At 36.2% G+C, this 27,705-nt stretch overlaps 1 protein-coding gene across 1 annotated transcript in view; it reads left to right on the top strand.

The window, feature by feature from the left end:
* The window catches only part of LOC131692570 (dual specificity protein kinase splA), a 290,726-nt gene extending 265,015 nt beyond the window's left edge, over positions 1-25,711 (top strand). The window contains exons 5-6 of the mRNA XM_058979688.1: positions 9,134-10,458; positions 23,636-25,711. Of these exons, the coding sequence (XP_058835671.1) occupies positions 9,134-10,458; positions 23,636-23,855 (1,545 nt within the window). The 3' untranslated portion in view covers positions 23,856-25,711. The remainder of the gene's footprint in view (positions 1-9,133; positions 10,459-23,635) is intronic.
* The last annotated feature ends 1,994 nt before the right edge of the window (positions 25,712-27,705 follow it).

Here is a 27,705-nt window from a genome sequence, read left to right on the forward strand (position 1 = left end):
AATTTAAACATACTACCAAAAAAACTCATTCATAAAAAAAAACAAATTTTTAATATAACTTTCTCAGTTTTCATTTTTTTCTAGCCTATCCTTCAGATGTTTTTCAGAGTTTTTGAAGAAGAATATTTTCTTTTAACACAATACAACTCTAGCTTTTATTTTTCAAAAGATATAAGTACTTAAAGTATCAAAATAGATTTTTTAACTGAATTTTGTGACGCTTAAAAAAATCGTATTCGAAATTTTTCGCTCAATTATAACTCTAATCATGACCTTATATGTAGTTGAAAAAGAATTATCTTTTGTTTGCCCAGTGAGTGATGTTGTTATTTCAAGGTATCCCATTTTTGGCGAAAAGGTGCTCTTCACTCAACAATAACGGTTAAATATGTGGTGCCATGAAACAAATTATGCGCCTTAAAACAATTTTAAGGTTGCCTGAAGATTACTTCAGTATTAAATCAACATCGCAAAAGTTATTTGAATAGAACAGTTTTCCTAAGAAACACCTTAACCTTTGATTTTAAGTTTGTTGTGAAATGAAAATTATGACAGATAGAGCTTTTCTAAAATTTATTGTTCTACAACTTCGCTGAAGGTCTTTTTGCTCTAGCTAGAATGATTAAAAAGTCATTTTTTAATCTTGATAAAATTTCCACCACCCTAACTGTTGTTTTAACAAAAGAAAGGGCCTCAGCAACTACGAAAACTTCTCCAAAGACTTAATAAGGTTAAGTTGTCTAGTTTTGGTAAAATTTCAAAATTCCTGCTATATTTACATTCACGACCACTGTGCAATGTATAATCCAGTGTATGAACCGCAGTGCACTCTGGAGCGCGAGCCTTGGTGCTTTTCTGTGAACACACCACAGAGAATTTAAACAGCAAGAGAAGGTGGTTCTCTCGCGCCAAACCACCCAATCGCAAAGTGTTTTAAAATGTTCCTTCGGTGCTCAAAATTAATTTGTTCGAAGATATTACCTTTATGATGACGCATTTACGGGAATATAAGGTTCAATGATTAATTCACCTATAAGTGAGATACAAACTTTATGGCTTCAGTAAAATTGTAGCTTGTGTTATTGCAAACAAAATTTCTGAAAATATTGTATATCCAACTTGAAAAGTTCACAAGTTATAGGTTTTTTAGAAGATGCCTTAAAATTGTTTTTCTTGATTTGTCATTCTTTTAAGTTCTTCGCATCTTCTACGAAGTTGTTTACTGTATTAAATCACGTAATAGCTTCTGTTGAATTTTCCGATAATTTGGGCTGCTTACACCTTAAATACCACGTTAAAGAGAAAAACCTGTTTTAATCCACCTAGCGGTGCAATTGTGCCTTTCTCAATCATGAACACGAGAATTTTTTAGTTGCTTATATTTATTAAAAGCTTTCAAATGTATACATTACTATTTAATTATACATGAAACTATATACAAGAAAAGAAATCATTATTCGAGTTTTAAAATTTTGCAAATGAAAAACCAGCCACGGTAATATTGAATTGAAAAACTGATGTGAGTTCGTCAATTTTGAAAGATGGCCGCTTTGCTCGGGCACTTCCGGAACCGTCTATGGTGGTCAAAGGCGCAACACCTTTCATTTGAGACTAAGTTTGGTTGAATCGGTCTAGCCATCTCCGAGAAACCGATGTGACTGTTATTCTGAATTTGGATACTTCCGCCGGGGCTTCCGGAACCGATGATGGTGGCCAATGTGGCCAAATAGACTTTGAATGGATGTTAGTGACCTAATACTACAAATCGAAGCAGCTGTGGTCATATTTTGGAAAAATTTTCACCTTTATACATTCATTGCAGAATTTATTAAAATCGACATTTTCTGCGTGTTCGTACTCATCACCCTGTAATTCCGGAACCGGAAGTCGGATCCATTAGAAATTCAATAGCAGCCTATGGGAACGTTGCACCTTTCATTTTAGACTAAGTTTGTCAAAAAATATGCACTGAAAATTTTTTTTCATTTAGCTTTCAAATGGTTCACAATATCACCTTAATGTCAAAAGGAAAGCTACAGGAAATTTTATGGACCTTTTGAAAAAACTTATTGTTGGTGGAAAAACGCGAATAACGTATGAAAAGGTCGTAATAAAATAAAATAATTGTGTTGTTATAACAAAAGTTCAAATATCTCGAGAACTACTACATTTTAGAAAAATTTTGTTATGAGCGTTTTGATTTGAAATGGTACTTAAAATCATATTCAAACAGAAAATTCTATTTTTAACTTCAAATAGTCTGGATTGTAAAAACCTGTTTTAATCCACCTAGTGGTGCAATAGTGCCTTTGTCATTTGTCCAAACTACGATTCCATGGCTGGTTATGTTCAATACAACGGTGGAAATGAATATTACATATTCAGTATGATTTGCACATACATACAATGGATCGACAGCCACGATCTTGAGATGCTATGTGTCGATGGGGGAGACTGAGGAGACTTGATCCCCGGGGAGACTTGATCCCATCATTGTAACTCAAAGGCGGATCAGAATACATTAATCGAATATGCTATAAAGTTGCGTAGTTTTATCTAAACATAAATTTCATTACCACAGAAAAAAGAAATTGGACTTTTGTGTAACCGAATTTTTACCGATTTAAAAAAAAAGTCTCAGAAGAACTGAAGAAGATTTATTTTTCAAATTTTCAAACTTTTATAAAATTGATAAAATCACCCACTACATACTCTACTTTTGCATACAGAATTACAGGAGAATGTCAATTATATGAATACGTTATGATTGAGCTGATTCTTTTGTTCAACTATATTTTTACTAAAGTTTGCTGAAATAGATGCTATGGGTTCACTTGATCCCTTCAAATTCGTGGAGATTTTATCCTCTTCGCCATACTTCATACACACCACTGAAAATAACCAAATTTACACCAGAACAATTGAAGTCATTGTTGTCATAAAAAAATGTCAAAAATGAACGCTTCATCGCAGAAACATATCTGTAATTGTTTACTACAGTATACGTACCAACCAACCATTCATTCATCCCACATTTGACGTTCTTCAACCATTATAAAGACAGCTTTCAAATAATTGCACGGAGATTTGGGGAATTCTGAAAAAAATCAGGTGAGAGATACGTAATATGTAGTAACAAAAATAACTATATCTAATCATAACAATTTAAACAATACTACAATCCATTTATAAAATTGAATGGGGTAATGTACCCGTTTTTGCCCTATTAAGAAGGGTACCACATTATTACTACAATAATTTTATTATTTCAGCTTCTTTCATTTGTTATTAAGGTCCATTTTTTATTTCGATTATAGAGGTTTTAACGTTAAGGTCATTCGCCTCTTATTAAGAGCCAATATAATAACAAAATTGTCTTGAGAATGGTGAAAATCTTCTGTTTGAGCGCAGCAAAATCTCTAATCGAGTACCCCCATTATCGCAATACAATTTGAGTCAATGCGTTGAGCAAAGATGGCAGACGCTGCTCTAACCAAAGGCTTCAGATGGGTAGGATGATAGTAGAAACAGGGCAAAAATAGGCTCATTACCCTACATGCTCTTTTAAACACGTTTTCATAAAGGAATCAAGTGTCCCCAAATTAGGGATCGAGTCTCCACTAATCTAAGAATTTTCCATTTTTTTGTTGTTTTCCAGAAATGCTCAGTATAATATTTCCATGTAATTTTTTTATGATTATTATATCCCTAGAAACAATGTAAAACTACAAAAAAATACATAGTTTTTTTATCATTCCACGGAGTTGGACTGAAAAATAAAAAAGGGGATCAAGTCTCCTCAGTCTCCCCTACTGAAACATCGCTTGAAACCAGCGGCGGATCAAGGGAGAGGATTAGGGGTGGTCCGGACACTGCCGAAAATTTTCAACTTGTTAAAATTTAAATAGTTAAATAGAAATTTTAAACTAGTTTCAATTTTAAAGTACCCCTCATTGCATACTCCTTCCTACGCGTAAATAAGTCAAAAAAATTGCAGCCCTCCGGCCGGGATTAGGTTGACGATTTTTAGAGTGATTGCATAGCCTTTCAATATGAGAAAGGCAGGTACCAAAGTCCAAAAAAGTCAATTTTAGTCAAAAAAATTTTTTTTCGAGATTTCATCAAATCTCAACGTTTCATGCATTTTAAAGTCATTTGGCATCAAACATTCAAATTCGATTTTGAAATTTTCCCTTACTCTCACCTTTGTGAATTTTTCATTTTAGTTTATATGGGAATTTGCTGTATGAACGCACTCTTCAACCCGTAACTCTGGAACCGGAAGAGCAATCAATAAAAATTTCAATAGCAGCCGATGGGAAGGTTGTACCTTTCATTTGAGACTAAGTTTGTGCAAATCGGTCCAGCCATCTCTGAGAAACAGAGGTGACATTTTTTTTCCACATGCACACATACACACATACACACATACGTACACACACATACATACACACATACATTTTCCGATCTCGACGAACTGAGTCGAATGACATATGACATTCGGCCCTCCGGGCCGGGATTAAGTTGACGATTTTTAGAGTGATTGCATAACCTTTCTATATGAGAAAGGCAAAACATGTTAAAAGTTGTTGTTAGAAAAACTAATTTATTGAAAGCTTCTCCATGATCCAAATACACTTAACAAAGTTTCTTTTATGTCTTTAAAACGATAAACATTAGATTGTTGACATTTTTTGATGGGGTATCGCGAAAAACTTTTAAAAAGAGCATAATTACACGAATTAATAGTTTTTATGGGAGAAAAATTCTAATTTTGTATGTTAATTACAGTGAAGACCCAACTTTATCAGCCCCCTATTTTATTTACCTCTGATTTTATCAGCTTTTTGACCCGATTTTATCAGCTTCATATAAAAATTGATAGTTGGTAGTTTTATGGGATCTAGTAGACGAACCAAGTTGAATTCGAGTAAACCATGTCTTAACTTTCTTTTCTTTGAGATCCGAAATATGCAAATATTTTTCTTAATTTTTTTTAATTTTGCACTGTCAGACCCTCTTAAGGGTAATTTAAGCTAAATAATCAGGAAAGGTTATGAAGCTATATCTAAGGACTAAAGAAGAGTATTTTAAGAGTTTCGGTTTCATAAAAAGAACGCAAAATATATGTTCCGATTTTGTCAATGTCCCCGTTTTATAAGCCTAAAATTCACCAAGGGGCTGATATAAACGAGTCTTCACTGTAGTATGAAACCTAAAAACATGTATGAAGTTATTGTTAGAAATCCTTTTTTGACGATAAGTTCTCCATCATGCAATTACATTCAAAATGTTTCTTTTCTCTTTAGATTTTTGTTGACAAAACATAAAAAAATTAAAAATGGTTTTTTTGTGGTTTAAATTTTTAACTTAAAGTTTTGTTTTTAAATGACAACATTTTTTATAGAAGATATTTTTTTTACATTTTCACGACATTCAATTAGCTAGAGATTACTGGGTAGGGAAAGTTATGAAAATTTAGAGCCATAGTACTCAAGTTAGCAAGGATGTGGAGTACACAGATCGGAAAACTAGAAGTGGCATGTCGGTTCTTACGGTAAAGAAGGACAAGTCTGTCTTTACCAGGAGGCATGCTGGTGAACTTGAGTGATTCTTAGTTATGCTGCCTAAGCTCGACCCCTATCAGCAGAAGACAAACGTTAAGCCCGTAAGGTATTAAGCCTGTTCATTTATTGTTTATGTAAACTTCACATCCTTGCTCTCACTTGAATACTATGGCTTTAAATTTTCATAACTTTCCCTACCCAGTAATTTCTAGCTAATTGAATGTCGTTAAAATGTAAAAACTAAAATGTTACTACATATAGTCAAAATAAAAAGGGAAAAATGATATTTTTTCGCACAGAAGTATTCATTCCCTGTAACTCGTTCACAGATAGTTTTGTAAATTTGAGATTCATACACGTAGAAACGTCTATGCCCTTTTGAAAAATTGCTCTTGTATCAAAATATTTCAATCACCAGAGAATATCATGGAGATTCGTAAATCAAATACACCTGCAAAGTTTCATTGGAATCGTCGATGGTCATATTTTGCGGTCGGCCGGTTTCTCATAGATTCCCTCACAAGATATAACTTGACTGATGATATAAAAACTCCGTCTAAATTACTAAAGAAAATAAATTTTATATTTAACTTAAAGGTGACTTAATCTCTAAACCTTGTATTCCAGTAAAAGCGAAAACATAAAGGTAACAACTTCTCCGAACCGGCATGAAACTGGCACACCAGTTCATCATTGGAATGAAATGCTGTCAGTGCCTGGCGACAGTCATGCAAGATATTGTCACCGAGAATTCGAGCTAACGGGAATCGCAACAGCTTATGCGAAATCAAAACGCATACTGACGATTTTTTTCTTAATGGTCTCTTTATACGCGTATCACAGTTAATTTAATGACGAAGGGGCATAATGCGGACCAATCATGACGCAGAAAATTACTGCTTACACAAAATTCATTACTTCCGTTATTTTCAGTAATTGTATAGTCGATCGAACCAGTTACATAATTGTTGTGCATATTTCCAAGTAGATAGCGCAAAAATCTATTTTTCCATTCGTCGCAATGGTAGATAATCACGTTAAAAAAAATCGTGTAAAATTTCGGCCAAAAATTTGGAAATGTTAGAAGTATTCTACTCCAAAAGTTATTTTTTTCACTTCTTGAACGCATTTTTAAATCTGATTGCAACTAGCACCAAGAAAACTGATTTTACCATTGTTATTGTTTACTGTTCCTGCAACGAACATATTGTGTTATCCTTTAAACGTAATTTACATTGACTTACAAGAAAAACTTTCCGCTTTTTTTTTTTTTCTAAAAACTCACTCATTTGGCCAACCTTCTCGATTGGAGCAATAAATAGATTTGTTTTCTTTACGCTGAGAACATTTTAACCGCCTTCCAAACGCTTGCCGTTTTATTGAAGATCGACTAACCTTTATCGCATCGCTGAGTGGGTATGCTCAAATGACGGCGATTCCATCGTTTCCCTGCTTTCGAGTGCCTGATGTATTATAAGTCGCTCCAAGAAGGGTATTAAGGATCTCTTTCCGATCCTGATTGCGTATTAGATGGAAGGATGTTCGGTGGAAATGTGTTTATCTGTATATCCTGGCACCCGGGTGAAGGGTACGGAAGCACAGAAGCCTCCTACGCCTGACAGACTACCCATGTATGGAGAGCAGATGAGAAATAAGGATTGGGATAAATTCTTCTACTTAATACTTCTTATTTGTTTGTCTGATACTGGTTCGAGCCTCCCCCGCCTACGCTGGCGGGATTGCCTGCTCCTGCCTCGGTAGACTAGCGGGCACACATGTGCTGCCATGGTATAATTATAATCATTAAGGAACGATATTAATTTTAATTTTCTTCGAGAGATTATATACAAACTTATAATCTTTCAAATTCAATCTTAATTCTATGAAATATATCTTGAGAGGCAGCTCAAGCTGCCGTACAGTTTCGAAAGCCTCGCTCCATCCACATTCCACAGGCAAAGCAATCAGATTGTTCCGTGAGTAGTCCCATCCCAGCCTGTGTCTCTCGCCGGGTGGGTTTCGTCTGATGAAGCTTAAGCTCACTAAGAAGCACTGTTTCTGTCTCGGCACTACCAAGCACTATACCATCGTACGCACCGTTTCCTCTAGTGCCATGCTGTAGAGGCATTCAAATCGGATCAACCGGCAGGAGCAGCTCAATATTTATAATATGTGAAGTATTTGGATTCGTTCGTCCTCTGTATCTCCTACCAACAGCAGCAACAACAGCAGCAGCGTCGGCTCAAGGTTTCGAGTAAATCTCTATTCATCAACAGCAGTAGCAGCAGCAGCAGGTTCAGGGGGCGGTGGGGGTTGTTCTAAAGGAGTAGTCGCACCATTCGCTGAAACAGGTGAAATCCATCTTATTAGTTGCGCTAGCTGGGTTGAAGCGTAGTTGTAGTTCATTTGAAAAGCTTTGCAAATCCTAAGACGAAAGCTTCATCAGCCGAAACGAAGAGCGGGTAGGAGAATCAGTAAAGTTCGTAACTGAAGAGGATTTTCTTCCACTGGTTCGGGGTTGAGAGGGAGAATCGTATAATTAGTGAGCTGTGTAAGATAGAGGGAAAAGGATAATGATCGGTTTCGAGTTGGCTAATTACAATCGGAAGTAGACAAGCTGAAGCTTCGGTTCTAGGATTAGCAACATCATTTGGTGGTTGCTGGCTGATAACATTAGCTACCCCTCAACCAGACCGATTGCCGATTGCGGCGAGGAACAGCTGACTTACTAACTAATCTTGTTCGTTTGAGCCAGTAAAAAAAAATCACTTCACAAGAATTTTATTGCACCACTTGCTTCCGATTGCTACTCGGACCGGGTCGGCAGCTGCCCGATAATCGATAATCATTCGGTAGCTCAAGATAAAGGCTGTGATTGAGTAATTGATAGCAGTTTAATGCTGGATAAAAATTGAAGATAGTTGAAATTTATGAATGATTTTTTGTTTTGTGAATTCTTCATGACCGTTAGAATACCAAACCTATCAAATAAAGAAGGATTGATAGGTAGCTGGCACTCTTACGATAAGCGATTCAACCAAGGTCAAGAACATCAATATCGAAAGACCACACTGTTCCATAACTAATCCACTATTTGATTATTTATTCACATTGACTTTTCGAGCCACTCAATCTTGAATAGGGAATCCTCTTCAAAACGATAAGATAAATGTAGAAAAACAGCCAATTGTTGTTGATCTATTTAATTCAAGATAAGGATTAATTTATTTCCCATGCTAGGCCACCTGATGGTGATGGAAGAGTACGATTATCTACTCGCTCAGTTGTCTACTCAATCTGTCAGCGGAATGGTGCCATCCAATGCGGAATACCCGTTGCGAAAGGGCATTAGTTGGTAATCGGTATCAGGCAACTGTATATCCTACTCGTGCTAACAACCTCAGTATAATTTGCTATTGGATTATCGTTCAACATTGCAGTTACTATATCACTATCATCATATTTGTATTTCAACAAACAACTTATTTACTGTACTCTCGTTATTCAGTTTACCCGGCAATCGTTTCTACTAACTACTAATCCATACTTTATCTTTCTTTTTGCAGATCACTCTATCCCAGATATGTCGTAGTCCGCTACAGAACGCATTCCCCTTCACGCCGGAAATCACCGACGAGGTGCGGCGGAAGTTCGATCAATGGTGGAGTAATCAGCTAGCTCCCCAGCCGAACCCAATCGCCCACAAAATTCTCCCTTTTGCCAATGCCCCACCGAGCGAGCTGGACTTTGGCAACTTCAACATGCATGAGAATCGAGATGCGCTGCTGGAGAACCGTCCGAACCCGCATCACAATCTGGTAGTGCACCCAGCTTTGCAAACCGTACACTCGCAGTATCCGAACCAGAAGACTCGCATGAGAACAAGTTTCGATCCGGAAATGGAACTGCCTAAATTGCAACGATGGTTTCAGGAGAATCCGCATCCATCCAGACAGCAAATTCAATCTTATGTCGTTCAGTTGAACTCGCTAGAATCGCGACGCGGCCGGAAGCCTCTGGATGTGAACAACGTTGTTTATTGGTTCAAAAACGCTAGAGCCGCTCAAAAGAGGGCCGAAATGCGCCAAGGAATGACCAATGGGTACGGAAATCCGGGTATGATGTTATCCCAGCCCGATTACATGAAAAGTTCCCCCAGTGCTCCATCGGAAGATATTGACAATCTGTCCCAGGATGAAATGGATGATGAACTAGATCGACCGATGTCCCCACAGCTACCGCTGTCGCTGACCATCCACGAACGCAATCGTCCGCTAAGTCCCACCGAAGATACCCCTATTAAGCAGGAAAATAATCCATCATCTGCAAGCCCACCTCCGTCACCACCGCCACCGAACCACATGCTGAACATGAGCAGCAACAACAACAACAACGCCAACGAATCGGCCAATGATTCTACCAGCCAGAATGAGGCACCAAAATCAAACTACTCCAACGAACGATCCAGCTCGCCGCAGCGATCCCGTTCGCCCGCCTCCGAAGACCTGGACATGGACGAACCGGAGGGAAGCACCATTGACGACTACCGCTCGCCCTCGCCGGATTCCAAGCGAAACCTACCGTTTCCCATCAACAATCCGATGTTCTCCCACTCGATCATGTACATGAGCCACTACATTCCGGCGATGCAGGCAAATGCCGCCGCAGGAATGCACCTGAAGAACGAACTAAGTCCGACGAATCATGCCGCCCTGGGACAGGGTGGATTGAATCTATCGTTCAACAGTGACGAACGGCGGAAGCGAAACCGAACCTTCATCGATCCGGTGACCGAGGTGCCGAAGCTGGAACAGTGGTTCTCGATGAACACCCATCCGTCGCATAATCTGATCCTGAAGTATACGGAGGATTTGAACCGGATGCCGTACCGGTGAGTGTTTGCTATTGTTGTTAGGGTACATGCTCTTTAATTCATCTCAGCTCCTAATCTCATTGTTTGATAACTGGAAACTTCAAACAAAGAAATCAATAATATGATTTTAGGGGGCCAACAAATAGTGGAATATATTCGTTTTTGTTTGATGAATGGTTAAACGATTATCACACTCTTTAAATGTCTGCTTATAATTTTTTTTGGCCAATAAAGCACTTCTTGCTATTTATTTTTTAGTAAACTATACTAAAATTCAATGTTAATCAGAACCTATGTACAATTTCTCCAAATACACCCGCTAAATATTACAACTTTCAGATCAGAAATTTTTAATCTTTATTCAGCTTATTTTCACTTGGTCAAATCTCCCCATAAAATCTTGGTCAAGTATCCCCAACATTAGTTGTGGTGTAAAATGTCGTGCAAATGTTAGTAATATCTATTCCAATATTCCGATTTAGGTGAAACCATTTCACCATTTCATAAGGAATAAGATGATATATGGGTAATTGAAAAGTAATTAATTGGATTGGATTATAAGGAAAGTATTTCTCATTCTAAACTTTCAAAATTACTTTAAGGGGTCGAAACAAGTATAAAAATATTTTTGAAAATTTTTTAGGAACCTAACAGCTAATAATAAAATTTTGCGCTTGGTCAAGTCACCCGCTAAATATTACTGATTTTGTCATACTGTGAGTAAATCTGCAGCGGTAAGGATGACAGTCTACAAAAATAAAAACACCTTTTCTCAAAACGAATTTTTCTGACAAAATTACGGAATAAAACAAATTGAACAAGGCCAACTTCGGAGGAGTAAATTTTTGGGAATTTGTTGCGCTGCGTAATTTATGAAGTACCCTATATTAGAATAATAAAATGCCTTAACTGCTGCTTTATTAAAGAGCATGTGCATCACAAATTTGCGAATGGATTTAACTCTAATGGATTAAATACCCTTCACGGTGTTCCTAAAACCATTATTAACTAAAAAAATTACCATAAATTTGGCATACGGCATTCGACAGATACAGTATCCAAGCATCTTCTCAGTGAATTTCAAAATGATCCATCGAGGGATTCGAGAGATATGGCGATTTGAAGTTTTATGACACGTTTCATAAGGCTACCAGCAAACACCCACGGGTTTGGTCCAATCTCTATAAACAAAAAAATATTTGTCTACTTATTTAGTACATGGCATTCAAAAGATAAAGTAATCAAGTATATCCCTTGCAAGTTTGGAAATATTTCATTGACGGAATCGAAATTTATAACGGTTTGGATGTGGTATGCGGTCATAGATGGGTTTTCTACCAGACTTCAAGCGTGAATCCACGTTTGTACATTGACTATTTAGATCGTTTATACGTGTCGTGGTTTTTAAAGGAAAACCTTACCATTTAATTACATAAATATAATGTACAAAAGGTGTTATTTATATGGTGCACTGAAAAAATATGAAAATAGGGTTGTCTTCCAAACGTTAAATATAATGTGTAAATTTAAAAAAAAAATGAATAAAAGTCGCAATGTTTACTTCAAAAGGTCATATCTCAATGGTTTGTTGACCGATTCTAATTATTTTTTCATTATTGAACAAGTAGACGTTTCATCGTTAATTTTCATCAAGAATAATATAAAATAGAGTTGTCTACATAAATAAATAGACAATATAATTGGTCTCAACTATATGTATTATAATTATTTAGTGATTATTTTTGTATTAAAAATAGCGGCCTATCAATTTTTATATACTAGTTGATTGCAATTGCTGTTTACTACAAATGTTACAACATTACTACAAATGTTGAAATGTTAAAACTAAAGTCGTGATTCGCTGGTCGCTCAATTTTTAATTTTTTTTTTTTTAATTTTTAGTTGGACCTCCGCTAGTTGGTCCATTGTCGACATCTGAATGTCAAATTCTCATGTTAAATTCAATTCGACAATAAAACTGACAATAGTTAGAGATATGAGCAGATGAACTTGTACTAATAACATCCCCTTTGATCCCCCTACTAATAACATCCCCCAGTTTCAACATCTGTCAACCCAACCAGCGAATCACGGTTGTACAAAATTTCCAACAAAAACCGTATCATAACATAAATTGATCTGAATCAGCAAATACCTTCATATTTTTGAATATATGTATGGAATTTATGGTTTTATTTTTCCATGATTTGTAGTTTGCATTCGTTGCATTCAACTAATGTATAGAAATTGATAGGTCGTCGTTTTGAATATAAAGATATTTACTAAATAGTGATAATACATATAGTTGAGGATAATAAGTTGTCTATTGATTGAAGTAGCCAACTCTATTTTATATCCTTCTTGATGAAAATTAACGATGAAACGTCTACCTGTTCAATAATGAAAAAAAAAATTAGAATCAGTCAACATACCATTAAGATATGGCCTTTTGAAGTAAAAATTCCAACTTTCATCTTTTTTTTTTAAATTACAAATTATTTTTAACGTTCGGTAGACAACCCTATTTTCATATTTTTTCAGTGCACCATATAAATAACACCTTTTGTACATTATATTTATGTAATTAAATAGTAAAGGTTTCCTTTAAAAACCGCAATACGTATAAACGATCTAAATAGTCAATGGACAAACATGGATTCACGCTTGAAGTCTGGTAGAAAACCCATCTATGACCGCATTCCACATCCAAACCATTATAACTTTCCATTCCGTCAATGAAATATTTCCAAACTTGCAGGGGATATACCTGATTACTATATCTTTCGAATGCCATGTACTAAATAAGTAGACAAAAAAAATTGTTTGTAGAGATAGGACCAAACCCGTGGGTGTTTGCTGGTAGCCTTATGAAACTTGTCATAAATCTTCAAATTGCAATTTCTCTCGAATCCCTCGATGGATCATTTTGAAATTCACTGAGAAGATGCTTGGATACTGTATCTTTCGAATGCCGTATGCCAAATTTATGGTCATTTTTTTTAGTTAATAACGGTTTTAGGAACACCTGCATATTGAGAAAGAAATTCGGATAATTTCAGATTTTATTTAACCTGAAAAAGGCTCGCAGCATGCGGAGCTGAAATATTGATCTGCTTGATAAAATAAGTGAGGATGAATCATAAAGGTTTGACCTCAAGGGTCAATCGCCTATTTTCAGGAAAAAATGAATATTTCAAATCATTACAATAAAAAAAAAATACGAAAATTATTACGTTGGCCTGTCTTGGGCGCAACGCTTGTTGTAGCCCGTGATTTGTGATCTGCCCTATCCCGCGCTCTCGTGTACGTTCATGTCGTTATCGCTAGAGCAGTTTTTGTTTTCACTGTTGGTTGTATTTTGATACCTCTGACAATTCTGAGAGACATTAGTGTATCCTTCTTTTTTTGCCTGTCTCATATAGAAAGGTTATCCAATCGCTCTAAAAACGGTCAACCTAATCCCGGCTCGGAGGGCTGAATGTCATATGCGATTCGTCTCAGTTCGTCGTCATCGGAAAATGTCATTGTGTATGTATGTGTGTATGTGTGTATGTGGAAAAAAATGTCACCTCTGTTTCTCAGAGATGGCTGAACCGATTTGCACAAACTTTGTTTCAAATGAAAGGTACAACATTGCCATCGGCTGCTGTTGAATGTTTTATTGATTGGACTTCTGGTTCCGGAGTTACGGGTTGAAAAGTGCGACCACACAGCAAATTACCATATAAACTGACATGAAAAATTCTCAAATGGGGGAGCAAGGGAAAATTTCAAAATCGAATTTGTATTTTGGATGCCAAATGACTTTAAAATGCATGAAACTTTGAGATTTGATGTAATCTCGAAAAAATTTTTTTTTGCTCAAATTGACTTTTTTGACTTTGGCACATTTTTCCTTTCTCATATAGAAAGGTTATGCAATCGCTCTAAAAATCGTCAACATAATCTGGAGGGCCAAATTTTTTTTAAGCTTGTATAAGCTTAGGTAGGAGTATGCAGTAAGGGTTGCTACTTTAAAATTATAACTAGTTTAAAATTTCTTAACGGATCTTCCTCCTTGATTCGCCGCTGAATTCAAGCGATGTTTCAAACGGAAAAAATTGTTCCCAAAATCGTGAATAAAGTGCCATGAATTCTGGAACAATCACGTTTTTACGATACGAAAATAGAACCATGACCAAAAATCATGGCTTTTATAATAATGTTCAATTTTCCTTCAGTAACGCCCGCATAACGCCTTCATTTGTGGAAATATTTGATTTTGTTTTGTAAACTTCAGTCACGGTTTCCGCCAAAAACTAGTTCACAATTTTATGAACATTATTCATAAAACCAAAGGTTGACTCATGATTTTTTCATAGTTATAGGAACAATAGTTCACAACATCGAAATATTCCGGTTATTTTTTCGTGAACTATTTCAAGAAATTCGTAATTTTATTCATAAACCTATTCAATGATCTCTAATATATTAGTCCCAATCCAATATTCGTGCTCGTGAAATGGTTCACAAAATCATCAAATATTATTCATGCATTCGTGAACTGGTTCATGATTCCTAATATCTTAGTTACAATTCAATATCCGTGCTCGTAAAATAATTTACGACATCATGAAATATTATTCATGTGTTCGTGAACCGGTTCATGATACCTAGTATAATAGTCACAACTTACCATTCGTTTTCGTGAAATAGTTCACGAAATCATTAAATATTCATGTATTCGTGAACTGGTTCATGATTTCAAACATACTAGTCACGATACAATATCCGTTCTCGTGAAGTAGTTCACGAAATCATGAAGTATTATTCATGTATTCGTAAACTGGTTCATGATTTCTAATATGTTAGTTACGATCCAATATCCGTGCTCGTGAAATAGTTCACGAAATTATGAAATATTATTCATGTATTCGTGAACTGGTTCATGATACCTAGTTTAATAGTCACAACTTATCATTCGTTTTCGTGAAAAAGTTCTCGAAATCATAAACTATTATTCATGTATTCGTGAACTGGGTCATGATTCCTAATACATGATTAACGAACTATATAGTATCTATTTGCGTGCTTGTGATATTTAGAAGATATCCCTAATCATTTACAATTTCATGCAACATGGTAATCAAATTTTTACGTGAACTCTATCACAAAAGTTGGAGTATTATTCGTGAAATCATTTTGGTTCCATACACTTTTTAATGAAATACCCAGTTGCTAGCGACCAGTAATGGGTACGAGCAGTAGATATAAAAAAAAATATTAGAAACTCGAACATCGTTATTCTTTTGATAAGGTTCATTGTGATGTCCGGACAGAAAACGAAAATTGCACTGAGAACCTGAAGTAGTGTGCGTGATATAGTTCACAAAACCAGATATCGCGAATGAGTCTTATTTTAATGATCCAGTTCATATTGTCACGTTATTTCTAGTAAAAAACCATTAGTAACCAAAAAATGATAGATCACGATAAGGCATTTTACGAATACCATGATAAAACCGCTGATATAATGAACACTCGTTACATTATTCTTTGAAAGTAAGCTCTAAAATAAAAGTAAGCTCTAAAATAAATATGAACAAAAATTACGAAAATTGTGACTAAGATCCTGAAATCATGAACACAAATCACACAACTAGTGACAAAAATATCTAAAATTCTAAAATCGTGACCAAGATCCTGAAATCATGAACATGAATTGCTCTATTCATGACTAAAATATCACGATAACGTGGACAGAAGTTACAAAAATCGCGACTAAGATCCTGAAATCATGAGCACAAATTACACAACTCGTGACAAAAATATTTAAAATCGTGACAAAGATCATGAACTCATGAGCATGAATCACTCTACTTATGACTAAAATATCACGATAACGTGAATGAAAATTACGAATATCGCGACTAAGATTTTGAAATTATGAACCTTAATCCCGCTAACGTCATGAGAATTCACAAGAATCACGAATAAGCTCTTGAAATCATGAACAACGTTTTACTGTCGACTATGTATTCCCAAATCATGAACAAGAATCACAACAAAAACTAAAGTAACCCAACCAAACATTCTAATGTAACGCCATGTATATATTCGGGACGAACTGATTTTCAGAAAACACAAATAATTTCATGAATATGAGGTTTATTATTCATAATTTCTGGAACTTTGTCACGGATTTCGTATATTGTCCAGTTCATGAAATCGTGACCTTTTGTTCACGAATTTATGAACCGATTTATTTTCGTGCAGTGGCGACACTATCTCAAAATCGTGGCTGTCGATCCATTGTATGTACTATGTGCAAATCGTACTGAATATGTAATATACATTTCCACCATGGTATTAAACATAATGAGCCATGGAATCGTAGTTTGAACAATTGAGAAAGGCACAATTGCACCACTAGGTGGATCAAAACAGGTATTTGGTATTCCTTCGCTGGGTGTTGACAGTAGTGCCATTTCTAGGTACATACTAAATTATTGTTCGGAAATCTAATAAAAGAAACCAAAAAATGGCACAACTTGAACTCCACCAAAAGCACCAAAAAACTACGTCAGTTCCATTCAAATTTATTCACAATAAAGGGTGTTATTCTCAAAATGTAAGTGTAATTGTAAATGTAAAGAATATACAACGAACGTGTTTGGGATGCATGACACGAACATTTGAACTGCAAAAACTTCTAATTAAAGAATAGCGAAAATTATTGCTTGTTTACTCAGTTTCCTAGATACACAAGTGGCATAGATATATAGTCATGGGCAGTACAGCAGCCCAAATCCTTAAAGCTGTAGCAAAGGCCGTGAAGTGAGAATATCGTGAGAATTGAAGTTTCCTCGATGCCGCGAGCAGTTTCTCAATATCACAAAGTTGCCGGTACCCAATGAATCCTGTACTAAGTCGAATCCTAGTCGGGCCATATATTATCTGCTTTCTGATCGCACACTATTCCCTAAGTATTCAAAAGATTTCGAAAGAAGTGACGCATAGATAGTCAGTCGTGATAGATATCTTCACCCAGATAAGCTCGGAATTGTAATATCCTGTTTAAAGTAGGCGAATGGCATTACTGACGACAAGCATTGCATGAAAGGCTACCACGTCTAAATGTCCGCCCATTAAGTGGAGATCAATGGTATTATCACCGAGTAGAGTTTGTCATTCCTGGATCTGCTGAAGAAAAAGGTTGGATATTTCAAAGACCTCCTTTTTCAGTGAGCTAAAATTTTGAATGGCAAACTCATAAGACGGGACAACATTGTACATCCCTACAAACTCATATTGGTTATACATTATATATTTAATTATCCCTTCTACCACCACACACGGTACCATATGCCAGTGTTGGTTTAAAAATTGTTGTGTGGATCCATGTATTTGGGTTTGAGTCACTAAGATTTGCTGGAAGGACGTCTACATTAGCCGATGTCTATGCAAGCTTTCTGGATTTTGGAATCGATGTGAGCTGACCAATTTAGTTTTAACTTGATATGCGACTATAATTTCAGAGTCAAAGAACTACAACGGACGAGCTCCGGCTGTACTTCTTCGCTGCACGAAAGCACCGTTGATGTTTTATTTGGATTACCTAACAGTCCAACTTGAAGACACCATTGCTCAACAACACATAAGGCTTGCTGCATCCCATCAGCGAGTGTATTGATGCAAATACCGTTGATCATTATATGATAATCATCGGCGAAACCATATCTTGGAAACCCAAACTCACTAGACTACCTTAACAAGCTATCGGTGACAAGGTTCCATAGAAGTGGTGACAGCACACCACTTTGAGGACATCCGCAGACACTCAGTTTTCTTATCTTTACTTGTCTTAACGATGAGCACAGATGTCGGTTGCTAAGCATTGCGTGAATCCAGTTCGTGATATATGAAGGTATTCCATTACCTCGTATTGCTTCCAAATTTGATTCGCAAGACACGTTGTCAAAAGCATCTTCAATATCAAGAAAAACTCCTAAACTTTATGGTTTTTGCGAAAAAGCTTATTCAATGTTGTAGAAGGCATTGTGTATTAAAGGTGATAGTAGACTTCTCTCTCGGTGATAGTATCCATGTTGCATTGTATGCAGCGGGTGCTCGTCCAATCTAACGAATGTAGCGGTCGATTAAACGTTCTATTGATTTGAGTAGGAAGGAGGTCAGACTAATAGGGCTAAAGCTTTTTGGCTCTTCATAAGGGACGCGGCCACCTTTGGGAATGAATTTTATAGTTATCACGCTAATGGAATGTATCCTGCTGCAACACTACATATCCTCTTTGAAGAGAAAATAGAGTAATTCCATCTTTTCCCCTTAGACTTATACGAAGAAAAACTTTCAATCGCCCATTTGATCGATTCGGTTGTCACAATTCCACGGGAAATGCCCAAGAACCCAGAACTACCTGAAAAGAGCCCAGAGTCAGTCGTCGGTGACGACTCCGTACAGCCTGGAAAGTATATGACAGTTGAGCACTACATCTTCGTCAGACGAGTATTCACCAATAGCAGTTCATATGCAATTGACATGTAAGTCTTTCGATTTCGAAAGTAACTTATTTAATCTACTAGTCTCGTTGAGAATTGAGATATGCATTTCTGTATGCTACGCGAGCTAATTTTTATGCCTCGAGCCCTTCCAGCGTCTGCGATTCTAAGCTCTTCTGCATAACTACATGAGTTGAACAAGTTCGGTATTCCACCATGGTGTTCCTCTAGAAGCACGAATAACTCGAAGTGGACAAGTGCGTTTTTCTCATCCAAATCACTTGGAGATTCAATCGTCGGAAGATACTCATTAAATCAAATCGCGAAGCCCTCTTCGTAGAAGTCCCAATTCGTAGGTTTTAGATTACTATATGTGAGGTTATCTAGCGAGACGTTTAAGTGATCAAAGACGAAGTACTTATGATCAAATAACGACGGTTCGATCTAATTTGGTACAAGCCAGTTTGCCAACTCATGCATAATACCGTCAGAGCAGAGAGTTAATCTAACACTTCTGTAGTACTTCACCTTGTACTACCAAAGTATTCCATCTATTCGGTGTCTGTCAGTTTGACACCTGAGCTGCCGCAAATTATGTGGTAGGTATTTGCATCACTGCCGATTATAACTGGAAGCCCATTTCTTCCTCAATATGATACACTGCTTTTGAAATTATCAGAAGATGATAGTGCATTATACGACAGCCCCGAAATGGGTACTAGAGACATGACCATCATTTGAATCCCACGGTTTGCGAAAAAAAAGTCCGCTGTGTCAGAGATTCGCGTAACACAGCAAGAGTAAGAAAGCCACGACACTCCGTGCGCCACTGGCCTATTTTGGTCCTGCCAGTCATTTAGTCTTTCACACAGAGAATCGCCTTGACTTCAGGACTCCTGCTTCCAATCGCTTCTTATGACGTGCGAGCAGGACCCTAGTGGATCAATTCTGTGCTGAAATACTTCGAGAGATTACAGTCCGCCTGTATACCACATGGGCAACAATACTTGGAAAAAGATGGAAATTCTAAATTGATGACCACCAATCTGCACAATGAAGTTGGAGCTTAGGAGTCACATTGATCATGAAAAAGGTACCTCGGGGTTGTCGGTACAACTCTGTGTCATTTATTGCCATACAGCATTATGCATGGTAAAAATGTAGTCAGATCAACTATCTGGACATTGCATAAACAACATAGAGCAAACGTGAACGACTGATAACTTTGCTATACGTCAAAAGAAACATTAACTTGCATCCACCGTCGAGAGTTTAGGAAGTCTTTAAGAGACTTTTCCGTATCTAATTTGTGGATATTTTTGAACTTTGAAAGTTTATTTTTCATAAAAGTTCATACTAATACGATGGATGTGCATTTTCAATAATAACATCACAAAACAGATATCCCTAGCTTTCAAACGACATATTCCAACATACGTTTCATTCAAAATTCAATAGAGATACGAAGATTTTAAAAAACGTACGTGCAATCTCTCTTTCCAAAATTTTCATCTTCAAGCATCGATATTACCCAGTTAAGTAAATTTTTTTCTGTAACACAGCAGGATTTTCTTAATTATAGTGTATATAAATACTCAGTTGAGCATTTAAATAAATTGGAGTTGATGTATTTTTCGATTTTTGCTCATATGCCTCCTCATAGTGCAACGTTTCGAAGTTTTCCATTCATCTTCAGGGTTAAACAGTAGGGCATTGTAAAAAAAATTTTTTTTTGAATTCTCAAAGGCCCCACTTCTCATTTTGTGACAAATGCCAAAGTAAGCTCAGATGCCAAATTTCACATCATTTGGACAATTTTAGACCCCCGCCCACTTCGCTTGAAATTTTTTGAAATTGGTGGTACGGGAAAATATGGAGGAAAAATACATTAAATGCTATAACTTTTGAAGTAGCAATCAGAAAATTACAATTTATACATCTTTTGAAAGGAAATTATTATAAAAAATAAATTAGTATTTGAATGGAGATATTTTTGTTTCTAGGAAAATACGGGAGTGTGGAGTACTGGGTCATCTTGGCCCCAAAATCCCATATTTTTAATAATTTTTCTGCTCCGTGATACAAATCATACATATTTTGCAGTTTTTCTTATGTGAAAAAATCTCAGAAATCGAACGGAACCTTTTTGACATTTGTCCGAATATGAGAAGTTGGGGTTATAGGGTCTTTTGTCATTCATATTAAATTTTATCATTTTCTCGTGCATATATCTCTAATATTCTTCACTCAATTTTCATAAACTATACCTTGTTGAACGTGGAAAATCCTTAGAAATATAACAAAAATAGATTCGTTACCGGTAAAATTCAGGAACATCAAATTATCTGACATATAGTGTAGATTTCACATTTTTATCATAAATTTGCACATATTAACTCCAACAAAATTCTTATTTGATTTACTACTTTTAGTGTAAAGTATACTTAGGGATCACATGAGAAAAGTTTCATTTCTGGAAAAATAGGGGAAGTTGAGGTATTAGGACAAATAATGAAAAAAATGAGATTTGTAGAGTAATTATCAAAAAGTTTGATGTTTCTGAATTTTAACTCTAGCGTTTTTATTTTTGTTTTATTCCTCAGAATTTTACACGTTCAACAAGTTACATTTTCTGAAAATTGATTTAAGAATAATAGAGATATATGCATGAGAAAATCCTAAAATTTAATATGAATGACAAAAAGCCCTATAATCCCAACTTCTCGTATTCGGACTAAGGTCAAAAGGGTTCCGTTCGATTTCTGAGATTTTGTCACATTAGAAAAACTACAAAATATGTACGATTTGCGTTACGGAGCAGAAAAATCATTAAAAATATGGGATTTTGGGGCAAAATGATCAAGTACCCCACTTTCCCGTATTTTCCTAGAAACAAAAATATCTCCATTCAAATACTAAGATTATTTTCTTTCAAAAGAGGTATAAATTGTAATTTTCTGATGGCTACTTCAAAAGTTATAGCATTTAATGTATTTTTCCTGCATATTTTCCCATACTACCAATTTCAAAAAATTTCAAGCGAAGTGGGCGGGGGTCTAAAATGTCCAAATGATGTAAAATTTGGCATCTGAGCTTACTTTGACATTTGTCACAATATAAGAGGGGGGGCCTTCGAGAATAAAAAAAATCGCAGTGCCCTATTACACAGGGTTTGAACATTAATTAGTTATAGTTTTCTCATGATACTACTACTGCAGCTAAGTCACTCTAGGATTCGCCATAAAAAAAGAATATGACCTTGAAGGTACCTAGATGTTTAGTTAATCTTTAAAGACGGATGAACAATCTTCCATTATAAAAGATTAAAATCGGAATGATTAGCCTCGAGCAATAAACAATGAATATAAAATGTTTTGTTAGCTAGAAGACACTGAAATTTTTTATATTTTCTGAAAACCTGAAAAATGTGAAGTTTTATTTTGAGAAATAAGTCGGCACCCTGCCTAAGGGGTACTGGCTTAAAATGGCTTGAAATGTCCCCTGGAGTTTTAAAAATTATATACCAAATAATGGAAGTCGGCAAATGTCCACATTTTCAATTCTGCCGCAACATATTTTAGGAATGCCACGAGCTTATTTAAAATTTTAAACGCGCTTTGCTCGAAAACTTTTATTTTGAGCCTACCGAAAATGTAAGTTGAGCAAATCTTTTTCGATTGTTTGGAAATTTCATATCTTTAATGAAATTTTTAAATATTTTTCGTTGAACAGTGCAACAATCTGCGAAAAATTTATATACTAAAGATATTACACACGTTTGTCGATCACTATTGTTCTGTAGAATAAAAAATCTGTAGTCTTTCGCTCCACGTCAAAAATTATTGGAGGAAGATTTCCTGCCGGTAAACATTTTCAAAAAACCGTATCGCTGAAAAATGCTGCACAGACGCTATGTAATGATGAAATTTGTGCTTCATATTTAGTATTATAAATCGTATTTACATAATCTCGAATAATCTCTTTATTGCGTCAAGAAAAAATTCTCGAGATGTTTTTCGTGTTATTTATACAGCAACCCCTTAACATCTCCATTTTCACACGTCGCCTCACAGAAATAACACAAATTTCATTTAGTAGTGACAGGATTTCACCATACACTTGAGAGGAATTTTCTTTTTTAAAAAAAGTGCTTTCTCCGGAGGATTTCGGGGTTATATTTACAACGTTTTATATATCTGATTGTTTCAGAATTGTAGCTAGATTAATAGGTGATGAAATTGTATTGTAATTACTTGAATTTACTTGAAACAAGATATGTTTTCAACCAGTACATCAATTTTATACCCATTCCAATAATTTTCGGACGTGAAGTACAATTTTACATCCAACGATTATTTGTTTAACTGACATTGAATATTGTCATTAATGGTTAATGTTGGCTTCATACTAATTTTTATAGTTTTACAAGAGTTGTAATTCTTCTAGTTGATTGTTTTACCATGGTGTCGAAATCTAGAGCAGTAGCGAATTATAATGTAATTATCCAGTATTATATTTATAAACCAGTATTTGGTTTCCAAGAAAATCGAATGGTTTCCAAAGATACCTACTAAAAAAAGTACGGATGTTTCTGTAACTGTCTAGCAACCGCTCTGAATAATTCTTTTCTACAAAAATACCCCTGACTCTAAAAATACTCAAACCTCTAACAGACGATTCCCTTCTTCTCATTTCAGTCAAAAGTTCCCCCGTCTGGAAAGCAAGAACGTCCAGTTCTGGTTCAAGAACCGCCGGGCCAAGTGCAAACGACTGAAGATGTCCCTGTACGATCCGGCCCAGCTGGCCAGTCTGGGCGAGCAGGCTCACCTGGCTAATCTGCACGATAGTTCCCATCTGGCCCAGCTGCATGAGGCTTCCCAGCTACACCAATTTCATCACGGGGGCGATCGAGATTGAACCGAGTGTGCGGCGTTCAGCACGGCTTCCTACCGCGAGCGATTGTGGGAACGAGTTGAGAAAAACCATGTGATATAAAGCGACATGTGGTGTGTTTGGGGATAGGTTTATCACCGACAGAAGAAGTATTTTCGCTCAATATTTGTAAGAACGGTGTTTTACTTTTGGGGAATAGTTACTCCAAAGTAAGTGCTAGGTAAAATTTATACCAAAGAACGAAGGATTTCTTTTTAGTTTTTTTTTCCTGTAAATAGTAGAAAAGATTAATGTTGATTTTGAACAGTTCTCTTAAAACGATGATACATCTCCACTTCACTAGGAAAACTAAGTTCTGCAGAATAGTTGTAAGATAGGATTTGAAACCGGATCTAGCTGCAGAATATTCCGTACATTTAAAAATAATCTCCGCCGACAACGTGCATTCTCTAATATACAACAGAAGACTACACTTCCGATTTCTCACTCGCTAGAAGATGAATTGTAAATAGTGCCAATGAAACACGACTGCGGCTCGATGGGATGCGACGAATTTGTGCGTTTTCAGCGATGAATGGGAATTACGCTCCTAATTACAGAAATAAATGGAATCAGAAATAAGAGTATAAGTACCGAAAGCATATCAAAGAGCGATTGACAGTTTTAGCGAACATCAGCCCCCGGGCTCACCCAATCCTGTACATATCATCCATCAAACCGACAACAAAGAACTCGCATCTCACGCGCTCACCCAATTTCACAGCTCAAATCGCTGAGCCGTTCATTGGAACATGAAATTTATGATTATTTATTAATTAATGGCGGAAAATAACCTGCAACCAATTTGCAATGGCCAACAATCGGAAATTACTGGGCTCGGGGCCTGCACCACTCGATTCAATGCTATTATTCAATTATTAATTTAGTTTGGAAAGTTTTTCATCCCCACCGACAACCGGACCGTGCGTCTCCTGCGCGGGATGAAAATCCATTTTCCCATGCGACTCTCCTTTATTCAAAAACACGCGCAATACACCACACGGCTTCAGGCGCTCAACAGTTGTCAAAATCACATTCGTTCGACTATGGCACCACCGCACCAGCTCGGGCCGGAAACCTGCCTCCTGATGATCGTTGGTTAGTGACAGGCAAAATAAGCTGACCATATCAACGTATCTGATTTAAAAAGTTTTGCCGCCGAATCATTCACTCTATTTTCCGTTTCTAGATTTATTTTTTGCCCATAATCTGATTGCCGCTGTACCAGTAGCAGCAGCAGCAGCAGCAACAATAAGTAGCATCATTATCACTCACCGAATAATAAGCCGCATTATTCCGAATAGGTTATTAAGCATACAATTTATTATTATTTTTTATGCATGTTCTGGTTCCACTATACGTAATTCGATTACTGTTTATCCTTTTTATGTTTTCCTCAACATTAGTCACGCTTTGTTAGGTATTTTGATTGGAAAATTTGAAATTTATGAAAACTTATTGTTGGTATCAAATACCTTTAGTTATTGTGTTATTATTTTGGTTCGCTTTAATGTTTGAAGCGCTTGTCATAATAAATTTTGAAAATGAAAATAAAACGAAACTGTAAATAAATTTAGCTTTAGTATCTTTTTAGTCAAGTAGCAAAACGAGTAATGTTTTCAAAACTAAAAACAACATTGATATCAAAAGTAGCCGATAAGGTTTTAAATAAATCAATAGATAATAGCAATTACGCAGGCTAGTAAGAAACACAGTCACTAAGTTGGTAGTAAGTAAATAAGGTACTGCATTCAAGTCTAGTGTAGTCGATTAGAAAGAATGTCGAAAAGGAGTAACGAAATACAAGCTAAATCTATTGTAAAATTACTATTCAAATTAAAAATTACACAATTATTAAAATATTTCCAAAATTAATTTTGTAGGTAATTGAATAACAGATCCGAAATTCCTGTTTACAGCTTTAAATGAAAGGTGCGATGGTCAGGTGAATGAAAAAGTACCAGAACATTTCAACAGTAAAAATAAAAATTATTGGTCATTGAAGTCCTCTATTTACGAACAATCCAATTTTTTCATCGCATTTGAAAGCAATGTTCTCATCCACGATTCCATCTATTTGAAATTTAAATACAAACTAGAAAATTTTTGCGTGTTAGAATTTGTACCACCTTTGTAACTTGTAATTAAATGGTGTAAATAGAACTTTTGCCACTATTTTGATCCCGATTTTTTCTCGACGCACCCTTCATTTCGATGGGACCAAGATGCATCTACACGATTCACCTCAGAGTAGCTTAGAGTTAGCTGCAAAATATTCTTTGTCGGTTTAGTTAGATGTAAAATTTTCGTAACCCGATTATCCGCAAAGAATCAAAGAGCCTTCCTCGTTGTCGAGTAGGCTTCGTCGCGGTGCGGATGTGGGCGGTAAATGGATCGTCCGCACCGCAACCTCAAAAAAATAATAAAGCCGCACCGCTTACCGCAACAACACTGCATTTACCGCACCGCACCGCGCGGTAATGCGGTAAAATTCATGTATTTTGTCGTGACTAACGACTTACCTTTCAATATAAATGATGTAAGATTTTGAACGCTTATATCTTTTGTTGTACTGAATGGATTTAATCAATTTCTTCGGCATTTTGTCGAAAATATTTGTACCAATGTTGTATTAAATTTTGGAATAAGGACATTCATTATCATCGGAAAAATAGTGCTATGAAAAAACGACTCGGAAAAGTGAAAATTTTCAGCCCATCCCGCACAGAGCCGTCAATATGGTGCAGCAAACGAACAATGAAATAATGAATAGTTTATATGTAGGTCCACTACATGTTTGTTCCTATGTTTATTTGTATTGGGTTGTTTGACGAGAGCAGTTGGTGGGGGAAAGCCGGCATATTAGTTTTGGTTATGCCATTAGAAGCCGGACGGAAAGGAAAGGCTCATGCACGCCACGAGAACGAGCGAGAAAGCGATAGTAGTGCATATTAGCGAAAGCGTTACGTACATTTTAAACCTTAATAACTTTTCTTCTATTAAACGTATTGCCAATCTTGTTTCATAAATCGGAAGCAAAACGTTCAACGCTTGCTACCGATACGTTGTTTGCCATATAAAATTTGTTTAAATAGTTCAAAAACTACTTTAAATGAGAATCAACATTAATGATAAAACCTATAAATAGGGGGGTTGCAGCTTTTCTCAAAGACGCAGTGCATAACAGACGTGCGTGGTCGTGAGAAGCTGCATCGGACGACCAATCAAATCGGTTACCACCGGAGAGAAGAAAAACGTTGGTGGAGGTGGTGGTGGTGAGAAGGCCAAAAAGCCAAAGGCTAAGAAACGCAGTCACTGAAAGGCAGTAGTAACTGCCACTAAAAATGCCACCAAAACATCAAAGGCTGCATCGAACAAGCCAAAGAAGGCCGCCAAACCTGCCAAGAAAGCTGCCCGAAGAAGATAAGTAAATTCACGCGTCTCTAATGTTGCCAAGAGTCCGTTTCAGGACTAACAAAATACTTGTAAAGAATTAGTGGTGCTTATTTTCCGTTAGCGCTGTTAATTGTAGATGGATTTGTGTCATAGTTGTATGCAAACCGTCTTTAGGATAAATATGTAATGGAAAAAGAATTTTATTGGGAAGTTCCTTTTATTAAGTTGTATAATTAAAAATATTTATATAAGATAATATTTTTCAAATTAATTTACAAACCCGAAGGTTTTTGCATATTCCTCCAAGAAAATCAGTGAATGTGGTAACCATGCCACTAAGCGAAAGCTACACCAAAACGAATGATGAAAATATTGTCATTTATCGCACAAAAGGATGGCCTTCCATCTGCATTGAAAAGTCAATAAATAGGAACGCCTT

Source organism: Topomyia yanbarensis, chromosome 3 (assembly GCF_030247195.1).
Source record: "Topomyia yanbarensis strain Yona2022 chromosome 3, ASM3024719v1, whole genome shotgun sequence".
Classification (NCBI taxonomy): Eukaryota; Metazoa; Arthropoda; class Insecta; order Diptera; family Culicidae; genus Topomyia; species Topomyia yanbarensis.